Source organism: Sciurus carolinensis, chromosome 1, assembly GCF_902686445.1.
Source record: "Sciurus carolinensis chromosome 1, mSciCar1.2, whole genome shotgun sequence".
Taxonomy (NCBI): Eukaryota; Metazoa; Chordata; class Mammalia; order Rodentia; family Sciuridae; genus Sciurus; species Sciurus carolinensis.
In genome coordinates, this window is record NC_062213.1 from 89009902 (window position 1) to 89020472 (window position 10571).

The window sequence follows — 10571 nt, forward strand, 5'->3', positions numbered from 1 at the left end:
TGATTGGGCCAGAGAGATGGGGGCTGATTCAGGAGGAATTAAAATGTTAATACCTTCAGGACGTTTCCCCCTCCTCCACTTGTTGTCAAGGTGACCTGCCTTTAGGGAATTGTTGCTCCCTTGGAACAACTGTTAAGGAATGAAGGAACGCCCCCTGGGTTGCTCCCTTCCTTTCCCGCCCAGGATCACTCCATCTAAGGCCCAAACTCTGGTCACTAGTCACTTATGCAGGATAGGTGGAAGAGAGGCCATGAGAACAAAGGAATTCTAAAATATGTGAAAGGTGCAGGACACCAAGCTCTGGGACCCCTTCTCTGGGGGAATATATCTGTTCTAGTCTTTAAATAAAACTCGCCTCAGTGTTTCTCAGGTGTTCAATCTTCAGCATCTGGGGAAACCGACTCAGCCCTGATTGAGTCTCATCACCAGCATCAAAGCTAAAGTTTATTTCACACCAAAACACTTGCCAAAGATCTCAGGCAATAAGTGGCAGAGAAGGGTTGGAGACCAGGGTTTGTCTGTTCCCTGAGTCTGTATTCTTCCCATTATACCACACAACTCCAAATCCAGGAAGAGTATACCTTGAATGAGAAGAATGGGAATCAAGATAATTCTCAGTGTGAACCTCAGAAAAACTCGAAACCCTAAAGTGTCTGAGTGAGTGACTGCTGACGCTAATACAAAAGAGTATGCCTAGATTTACATATGTCCTGACATATCCTCAACTCCGGGTGGAAACCCTTCAAAATGATGCCCTGATCCAAGATGGCCTCCCAAATAACCCCTGTTAAAGATGGCGCCTCCCTCCGACGTTCTTCCCTTGGTCTCAGCTGACCCACCTCACTCCCTTTCACTCTAGCTAAAAAGTCCCTGCCTAGCACAAAGTTGGAAGTCTAAGTTAGTTAATTTCCTCCAATTCTTGCTCAAAGGCGCTAGGATTTCAGCGACATCCTCCATGACATTGCTTCTTTCGGACTACACACCTACGCAGGCTTCAGCCCTCATCAAGATGGAGGGAACGGAAGTGGGGCGGCACTCGGGCTATGAGTAGGCTGGGCGGGTTGAGGAGACACTTCCGCCCCTCACCAACATGGCCACAAGCTGGGAGTGCGCATGAGCAGCTGTCTATGGAGCTACCCGAGTCCGGAGAGCGAGAATACTGTCGGGAGAAATCGGCAGCTGAAGCGGCCTTGGCGGGTGAGTGCAGGACCCGGCAAGAGCCTGGAGATGGGGTGGACCAGCAGGGCGGGGCGGTTTTGGTTTTCTTTCAGTTTTTCAGGTTAGGGAACCTCTAGGGAGGAAGCCTTTGTTTTGGGGGAGGGGACCGTGCCTGGTTCTTTTATCTCCTATCCTGCTTTGTGGGCCGAATTGCTCCCCGCCCCGAGCGCGCACGTCCCCGCCCTCCTGCGCTGTCCATCTGGGAGCCGCAGCTGCGGGTGCCTGGCCCCCGAGTCCCCGGCGCCCTTTCCTGCCTCTTCTGCGGAGCAGCTGGGTAGCCTGGCGAGCGCCGCGGATCTGGCGGTGTCATTGCGCGGGCTCCCCGGCTTGCGCTCGGAAGGTGGTCAGCTCCGTAAGCGCCCACTGGTTGGTGGGCCTTCAGGGAAACGACTCGTTTTCTGGCGGGGTCCAGGCTCCTGAAATCTTTCGGGATTCTCTCCCACTCCCTTTTGTGTGTAGACTTAGCAAGGGCTCTTGCCGGGCCCTCCTTGTCTGAGCGTGCAAGCCGCAACATCCTTTGCTGCCGATTTCCGTATCACATATTCTTAACGCTCAGGAAATGCTTCCGGATGCCCAACTAAGATTTGAATAAGTTGCCCGACCCCATTGCTGTGTCCTCCGAGGCTGCCTCTGGCTGACAGCTGTAGGCGATTAAAGTGCTCTGCCCTCTCTTTCATTACCTGCTCCTGCAGTCAGCGCAGCAAGACTTGAGAGGGGTAGGTACTTCCTCCCCAGTTTTGAGGTTGGAGACGTAGGTGGTCCCAAAACACTTGTGCTACTTCCCTTTAGGGACTGGGATCTCCTTTCTGCGTTACTTCTTACAGTTTCACTTTCAGTTCCTTTTTGTTGTTGTTACTCTTTTCCTTGAACGCGAGCTTTTTATCCGCTAAAGCTTTTCCTGGAATAGGAAAGGTTGGAGGATCTTAGGGATAGAGAATTTACAAAAATCTTGCCCCTTTCGTGTTGGGATTATTTTTCTTCTTTGTACTGTGTAGCTGTTGCTGGAGGCATCTGTCTGCATAGCCCTTTGTTTTTCCTGTCCTCTGGCTGGGTGTCAGGCTCCTGAAGCAGGCACCTTATAGATGGATTCCTCCCCCATTGTCTCTTCTCCTTCGGAATCCTGAGCCTTGAGTTTTTTCCCTTCTTGCTGAGGCTCAGTTGATATGGAGTTGTCATAGCAACATTTTAGCAACTGTGTTGCACTACTGGAAGGCTTGATGAATAAAACAGAGATTTGGATATGATACACTTGGGCTTTAGGATCTCTAACAGATGCTCCAAATCTGGACACCCCTAAATGAGAACCCTGTTCATAGAATGGATCCAAAGGACCAACTATAGGTGCTTATTTTTTGGGGGGGTGGGGGTGCTGGGGATTGAACCCAGGGGTGCTTTACCACTGAGTTACACCCTCAGCCTCTTTCTTTCTTTTTCTTTCTTTCTTTCTTTTTTTTTTTTTTTTTCTTTTTTTTTTTTTTGAGGCAAGTTCTAAGTTGCTTAGGGCCTCACTAAGTTAATGAGGCTGGGCCTTGAATTTGGTGATCCTCCTGCTTCAGCCTCCCTTGGAGGTGGGAATATATCACCATGCCTGGCTATCCCAGTCCTTTTTATTTTTTATATTGAGACAGGATCTTGCTAAGTTTCTAACACTGATCTCCAACTTGTTTTCCTCCTTCCTCATCTTTACTCGTGGCTGTGATTACAGTTGTATGCCACCATGCCTGGCCCATGTCTAGGTTTATTTGTTTGTTTTTTGGTACTGGGGATTGAACCCATGGGCACTTCACCTCTGAGCCACATCCCCAGCACTTTTTATATTTTATTTAGACAGGGTCTCACTAAGTTGCTTAGGGCCCCACTAAGTTGTTGAGGCCGACTTTGAACTCTCAATCCTCCTGCCTTAACCTCCCCGGGCCACTGGAATTACAGACCTGTGCCACCACACCTGGCCCTTGTCTAGGTTTTGTAGTTAGGGATGGTTTTTAAAGGGCAAGTGGCTTCAGGTTTTACTTCGTAAATTTCAAATTTCTTGCTGTCCTATCTGTTTGCAAGCTGGAAGAAGCATCAGCGTCCATGACCCTATGTATTTTTATTTTTTATATATTTTTTATTTTTTGTACTGGTGATCAAACCCAGGGACACTTTACCACCAAGCTATGTCCCCAGACCTTTCAATTTTTTATCTTGAGACAGAGTTGCTTAGGTCCTCACTAATTCGCTGAAACTAGCCTTAGATCACAAGTTTGAACTTGCAATCTTCCTGCCTCAGCCTCCTGAGTTGCTGGGACTATAGGCGTGCACAACTGCACCTGGCAACTCTGTTTTCTGATAGTTATGGTCTAATCCCTACCTAATCCACATGAAGCTGCTGTCATGGCAGATCATAATAGCTTTAATAGTAATCCATAATAGCTTTAATAATAATCCATTCAAAATACATTATTTTTTAGTTTTCCAGAATTATTATCCCCTCTCAATCAGGAGTTGGAGTGATAATGGAGGAGTGAGGAACACTATTTGTTGAGTTCCTTTATCAATCAGTGCAGTCTAGTCCTCAGCATCAGAATGGGGGAGTCAGTTGTCCCTTGCAGATGACTGGGTTATTTTCCTGACTTTGTCTTTGAGGATCTAGAATTAGGCAAGCTGTTCAGTGTCCTGGACTCACTGTGAATTTTGTGATATCTACCAGGACTTAGCACTCAGGGAGATACGAAGACCTCCAAAAAAGGACCAGCTCCTCGGATGTACTCACTCACAGAGAGATGAAGGGGTGAGTGAAGAAGAGGTAGGGTCTGGGATGAGAGACAGGTGGTCTGGGAGAATACAAAATATCTAAGAGCACTGACTCTGGCGGTCAGACTGACATGGATTCAGGTCCCAGCTCCATCACCTACCAGTGGTGTGATTTGGTTTCCCCATTTATAAAATGGGAGTAGTGGTACCTACCTCATAGTGCTCTTCTTAGTATTAAATAAAAGTATGCATCTTAAGTGCTTAGCTGGTACGTGTACATAGTAAACACTTAGAATAACTTATTGTACTCCTAACCCATCTATTGGGAATGCCAATGAGTTTTGGAGTCATATGTTAGTGGGCCACTGAGCTTCTCATTCACTTCTTCCCTTTGTCCTTTCACCACAACCAGGCAGCAGAAAACAGCCGAAACGGAAGAGGGGACAGTGCAGATTCAGGAAGGTGAGTGTTAAAACCAGGACCAAGACCAAGGACCCATCATGGCCTCCCTTCAGCCCCCACTAGTCTATCTTACATGTATACTGTCTTTCTTCTAAAGGACATTCAAATGGAACAGGGAGAAAGGCAGTTAACTCACAGACTTTCCTTCTTTTAATTCAGGTGCAGTGGCTACTGGGGAGGACCCAACCAGTGTGGCTATCGCTAGCATCCAGTCAGCTGCCACCTTTCCTGACCCCAACGTCAAGTACGTCTTCCGAACTGAGAATGGGGGCCAGGTAAGGGAGGGGCCAGGTGGCTGCAGGTGTTACCTGGGGTTGGGGTTGAGGGAGGTAAACAAACATCTTGGGGAGACCTGACTTGGAGGAGGAGGTGAAAATGTGGACTCTCGATGGGGTAGGGGTAGGGGGCTAATTGAAAGTTTGGAGTAGATATTGTTATAGGAAAGGGGTTTGCTGACCTCAATACAGAAAAAGAAAGGAGGATGGCTGAATCTGTCTCTGAAGGGCTCTTGTTTTGGGACTCTGTCCAAGGGAAGCTTTATGAAGTACCCTGGGATTCCAAGTGCTTATTCTTCTGTCTTCCCTTCCTACCCTTCCTGCTTCTTGTCTGCTTCTAGGTGATGTACAGGGTGATCCAGGTGTCTGAGGGGCAGCTGGATGGCCAGACTGAGGGCACTGGAGCCATTAGTGGCTACCCTGCCACTCAATCCATGACCCAGGTACAGGGGTATGGGCTGGGGATGGGCTAGATCTCTGAGCAACTAAAGGAAGAAGGGAACTAATAGGTTGGAAGTGAAACCAGGAACAGTGAGACTGCTTTGACCGAAGGCAGTAGGCTTTCCCTTTCTAGATGTTTCTCCTTCCCTCTTCAAGGGATAAAAGCTACAGAGTGGTACAGTGGGAAGAAGTATCCAATTGTCACTGGACTCTGTTCTCTTGCTCCCCTTCCTAGGCGGTGATCCAGGGTGCTTTCACGAGTGATGATGCAGTTGACACAGAGGGGACAGCTGCTGAGACACATTATACTTACTTTCCCAGCACTGCCGTGGGTGATGGGGCAGGGGGCACCACATCGGGGAGTACAGCTGCTGTCGTTACTACCCAGGGCTCAGAGGCACTACTGGGGCAGGCAACCCCTCCCGGCACTGGTGAGATATTGTATAAGGACACTAGATAGAAGGGCCAGGAGAAGCTGGGGGACATGGCTGGGGGCAGTGGACCTTTATTCATGACCCTTAGTAATGACTAAGTCCTGGGTAGATAGGAAATCTGGGGCTGGCCTACTAGCAGGAAGGAGCATGTTCTTTTCAGAGAAGGGTCCCAGGGCCTTGGTGAACTTCCTAGTCCCAAGTCCTGGCAGAACCTGCTCTGCATCTTCACAGGTCAATTCTTTGTGATGATGTCACCACAAGAAGTATTACAGGGAGGAAGCCAGCGCTCAATTGCCCCCAGGACCCACCCTTATTCCCCGTGAGTGACCCTTGTTTCTTCTCAGTTACCATGAAGAGTCTTAATATCCACTTTATTTTGTATAAGTCCTTACCCCAAACTCAATCTTATTTTTAAATTTTTTTGTCTTTCCCTCACTCTGACCATCCTGGTCTGTTGTCAGGAAGTCAGAAGCTCCCCGTACAACCCGGGATGAGAAACGCAGAGCTCAGCATAATGAAGGTAGGTCCTACGCTCCAGATGTGAAGCCAGGGACTTGTATAATAAGGCCAGGGACTTGCAGGGAAAGAAGGGACCAGTGGAAGTGCCAGAGTCCTGGGGCAAGCCAGGGCATCACCCATCACACCCTCTTTTGGGCACTCTAAGCAAGTACAAGGCAAGTCCTCTAGTTTAGTGTGTCTGGTCTTTTCTGAGGGGAAGAGGGGTTGGTATTTTATCCTTGGGCTCATGGTGAGTGTTCACTGAGTCTCTTTTTCTTCCACTTTGGCCCACAGTGGAGCGCCGCCGCCGAGACAAGATCAACAACTGGATAGTGCAGCTGTCCAAGATCATCCCAGACTGCTCAATGGAGAGCACCAAGTCTGGCCAGGTCATGGAAGGACCCTGGTAGTGGTTGGGAGGCCTGAATTCTGTCTCTTGGTATTATTTCCAGAAATAGTAGAGCATGGGGCACATATTTTTCATTTCCTTTCATTCACGTTTACTCTTCATATCTTTTTCTGAGGTCCCTATGTCCATGGGAAATGTTATATCACCATCATTAGGGGAATATGAAGTCCAAAGTGTGAATGTTGTTTTGGAAAGCATAGAGCTAGATATCTTAAATCCTAAGTCCTCATTTTGTTGACTTTGTCTTGCAGAGTAAAGGTGGAATTCTATCCAAAGCATGTGATTATATCCAGGAGCTTCGTCAGAGTAACCACCGGTTGTCTGAAGAACTGCAGGGGTTAGATCAGCTACAGCTGGACAATGATGTGCTTCGACAGCAGGTCAGACTCCTGATCCCAGGATTGCCCCCTGGACACCTATAGCCACTGACTCCCTACTTAATTCTCCATTGAAGGCACTTCATATTTTCCTCCTCACCAATGGACATCTGATTAAGTTCAGGGGCTTGGTAGGGCCAACTTTTCTACCCATTCCCTTGACTGCCTTCTTTCTATGTTAGGTGGAAGATCTTAAAAACAAGAATCTGCTGCTACGAGCTCAGTTGCGGCACCATGGATTAGAGGTCGTCATCAAGAATGACAGCAACTAACTATGGGGATTCAAGGGCTTTGGGCCCAAGAGCTGCAAATAACCCAGGAGTGACAGCTTATTCCGTGCCCCTTTCCTTCACTGCCCACTTTTGGCATGGGACTCTGGGGAGTTCAGAAGATGTCTTTGAACTGAGGCCCTGTGGTGTGGCAGCCTGCAGTGGTGTGAAACACACATTGTGGACATGCACTGACAGCCTTGCCTACCCCTACCATGCAGCCCCTGGGACCTCGTGCTCCTCTTGCACACTGCATGTGCTGTCTCCATGTGCTGGATACTGGACACACTAAACTGGGGGGGGCTTGCCCTGTGCTTGCTTAGAGTACTCAGCAGAGGGTCTGCTGACAGGTAATACTCTGGCTTGACCCAGGACTCTGGCGCTTCCATTGGTTCTTCCTTTCCCTGGAACTGAGGTTCAGATGTGGACCTGCAACTCTGGGAAACAGGCTTAATGAAGAAGTTGGGGAAGGATGCTTAGCAGTGTCCACTGTCCTACAAAGAAACTGGCCAGCAAGCAGCTAAGGCCTGTCTGTGTAAAAGTCTCTAAAGCCAGGGAGAATAACAGGCAGGGGCCCACTTGGGGCCTTTCCCTTTGTGGGGGTGTTTTCCCCCCTTTTCTTTCTTTCCTTTTTTTGTTTTTTAAAGATAAAATTGTTCGGAGCCACAGTTGTCTCTTTTTCCTCCTTTTGTGGGCCCCAAGTTGGGAGGGGGCACATTACCCTTTGACCAATAAGGGCTGTGCAAACTTTAGGGTGGGGTGCCACTCCTGTACTCATTACCCTGAGTTCTGGTACGTGTGCCAGACTTGGTATCATTTCCGGTCCACCCTGGCAATAGCAAGGATTTCTCCAGTGGGATGTTGAGAGGCAACAGGTGCTCAGGACGACAGTGCAGGAGGCGGTGCCTTTGCTTCCGGTTCCGGTCTGGGCTCTGGAAGGAAGGGAGGGAGAGATGCTACCCACGGCAAGGGGGCGGGCCTGGGCAGCATTCCTGCGACTCACAATCGCTGTCCGCACCATGGCTGCAGGTACCTGTGAGGGAGACCTGGGATGTCCTGTCCTACTTGTGGCCCTGGGAATGTGTGAGACCCCCAGGGTGCAGGTGTATGTGGAGGGAGGAGTAAAGGGGCATGACCCGAGAGGTCCTCATGCACATCCCCACCCGGTTAGGATGCTGCTAGTGGTGGGGGTACAGTTGCACCCGTTGTTTATAGTCTCCCCTCTGAAGGTCCATTTGCCCTCTTCTTCAGCGTCCACAGTCTCGCTCCCTGAACTCCGTTCACTCCTAACATCAGGTCGGGCCCGGCTCTTCGATGTGAGATCTCGGGAGGAAGCTGCAGCAGGGACCATCCCAGGGGCAGTCAACATCCCGGGTATGGGATTGGAGGAGACAGTCCGGAAGGGTCTTGGCTAATGGGACCTCAGAAAGGCATGGGGAAAGCATGATTACAGGCGGGATGAGGGGGATCCTACATTTCAAGCTAGCCCTCAGCTTCCCATAGAGAAGGGCTGGTTGGAGGCGGATCCTGGCAGCCGAACTGGCCTATCCAGTTTGAGGGGATAGCAGGGGGTAAGGAGAGGGGCAGACAAGCTTCTATATGCTTGACCTCCTTAAAGCTAGATGCCCGAGTCTGCCTGCTCCTCCTGGCTGCCTCGCCAGGACTCAGGAAGTGACTCGCATTCACAGGTCATTTGGCAGACTTCCTGAAGGGTAAGCTGTTTCTTGACTTTGACAGGGTGGGAGGTGGCCACCTTATGTTGTTTTTGGGCCCCTGGAGATTTGTTCCACCGCCAGGACCAGGCCCGATTTCTGACCCCGAGAGGGTCATTATTTCTGACCCTAAGAGTGTCACGACTGGCTTTCCATTTATCCAATGTACTCCTCTCCCAGTGTCCGAGTTGGAAAGTGCCCTGCAGATGGAGCCAGCTGCATTCCAAGCATTGTACCGTGCTGAGAAGCCAAAGCAAGAAGATGAGAATCTTGTTTTCTTCTGTCAAATGGGCAAACGGGGCTTCCAGGCCACACAGCTGGCCCGGCGCCTTGGATACACAGGGTATGGGCATTGGCAAGGTGTGGCTTGCTAGCTGGGAAGTGATTGCAGACTGCTTACTGGACCTGTCCTTCCCTCACCCCTGTTTGTTTCCACAGGGCTCGAAACTATGCTGGGGCTTATAAGGAATGGTTCGAGAAAGAGGGTTAGGCAGAACCCTTATTATCTCTCCTTCCACCTTAACAAAGGATGATGAAGGAGCTGATTTGCTGGGCTAGGCAACTCCTTACAGTGCTTTGCACACAAAACATCAATAAAGAGCATTTAATCAAGTATTGGAAGTACTTAATTTGTTAGGCAGGCAGAAAATGAGTCTAGCTGGGTGTGGTGGTACATGCCTATAATATCAACTACTTGAGAGGCTAAGGCAGGAGGACTGCAAGTTCAAAGCCAATAGGCAATTTAGTGAGATCCTGTAGTTAAAAAAAAGAAATTGAAAAAAAATTGAAAAAGAGTTCAGTCCCTAGTACAGTATGGCAAAAAAGAAAGAAAGGAAAAGAAAACGTTTCTAATATTAATCTACAACTCAATTCAGCATTTATTTATCCAGCCTCACCCCCAAATTCTAACAGTTCCCTGGGTAACTGTAATTCTTCTAGAACAGTTGTTTTCAAGATACAACTGTCCTAGCAGCTTTAAAAAAAAAAAAAAAAAAGCTTGGTCTAGGGGTAGTGGCATGTACCTACATCCCACCCTATCAGGAGCCTGAGGCAGTAAGTCCAGCAGGGCCAGCCTGGGTTACACAGCAAACCCTCATCTTAAAAAAAAAAAAAAAAAAAAAAAAAAAAATTGGGCCCAACCCCAGATTATGTGGGTGGAGTAGGACCTGGGCATTTGTGAATTTTTTTAGTCCCTCTGTTGAATCTAATATGCAGTCAGAAATAAGTATCACTGCTCTAGGCCAGAGGTCTAGCTCCAACTGTCCATGTTGCTGTGATCATTCCTTTATGTATTTTTTATGGCTACTTTTGTGCAAAACTGGCAGAATACTGACAAACTGTATGTCCTTCAATGCCTAATTTTTTACTCTAGCCTTTTACAGGAAATGTTTGCCTACATTGCTCTAGACCTACAGTTCCTGAGCCCCAACCTCACTTTCCTCAGACTTTGTCATAGGGTTGGGAAAATGAAAGGCAATTTGAGACCTTTGGGTAAGGGAATCGAAGATAGCCTTCATCCCTGTTATAAGTCACATACATGTTACAAATATGAGGAGCCCTTCCTGTGCCATCCTGAACAGTCCCCTGTTTTTGTCAATACTGTTTTCTGATTCCAACATTTAGTTGATTACAAAAAACTAAGGAGCTGGAGTTATGGCTCAGTGGTAGAGTGCTTGCCTAGCATGTGTGAGGCACTGGGTTCGATTCTCAGTACCACATATAAATAATAAAATAAAGGTCCAT

General features: G+C 48.5%; 2 protein-coding genes across 6 annotated transcripts; both read left to right on the plus strand.

The window, feature by feature from the left end:
- The first annotated feature begins 1053 nt into the window (after positions 1-1053).
- On the plus strand, positions 1054-7784 carry Usf1 (upstream transcription factor 1). 5 transcript variants are annotated; one of them, XM_047541876.1, is made up of 11 exons: positions 1054-1197; positions 3908-4003; positions 4364-4413; positions 4573-4657; positions 5030-5131; positions 5365-5560; positions 5795-5882; positions 6025-6083; positions 6356-6450; positions 6722-6850; positions 7030-7784. In XM_047541876.1, the coding sequence occupies exons 5-11, from the start codon at positions 5033-5035 to the stop codon at positions 7117-7119; spliced, it is 756 nt and encodes a 251-aa protein (XP_047397832.1). In that variant the 5' UTR covers positions 1054-1197; positions 3908-4003; positions 4364-4413; positions 4573-4657; positions 5030-5032; the 3' UTR covers positions 7120-7784. The 5 variants fall into 5 exon arrangements, with proteins under 5 accessions (XP_047397832.1, XP_047397803.1, XP_047397817.1 ...); XM_047541847.1 differs by having other exon boundaries at positions 3908-3988; positions 4573-4688; XM_047541861.1 differs by having other exon boundaries at positions 1055-1197; positions 4573-4688.
- Positions 7785-8022: 238 nt separating this feature from the next.
- On the plus strand, positions 8023-9440 carry Tstd1 (thiosulfate sulfurtransferase like domain containing 1). The gene is made up of 4 exons (XM_047541900.1): positions 8023-8145; positions 8368-8490; positions 9009-9171; positions 9267-9440. Exons 1-4 carry the CDS (start codon positions 8070-8072, stop codon positions 9316-9318), a joined length of 414 nt encoding a protein of 137 aa, XP_047397856.1. The 5' UTR covers positions 8023-8069; the 3' UTR covers positions 9319-9440.
- Positions 9441-10571: the final 1131 nt, after the last annotated feature.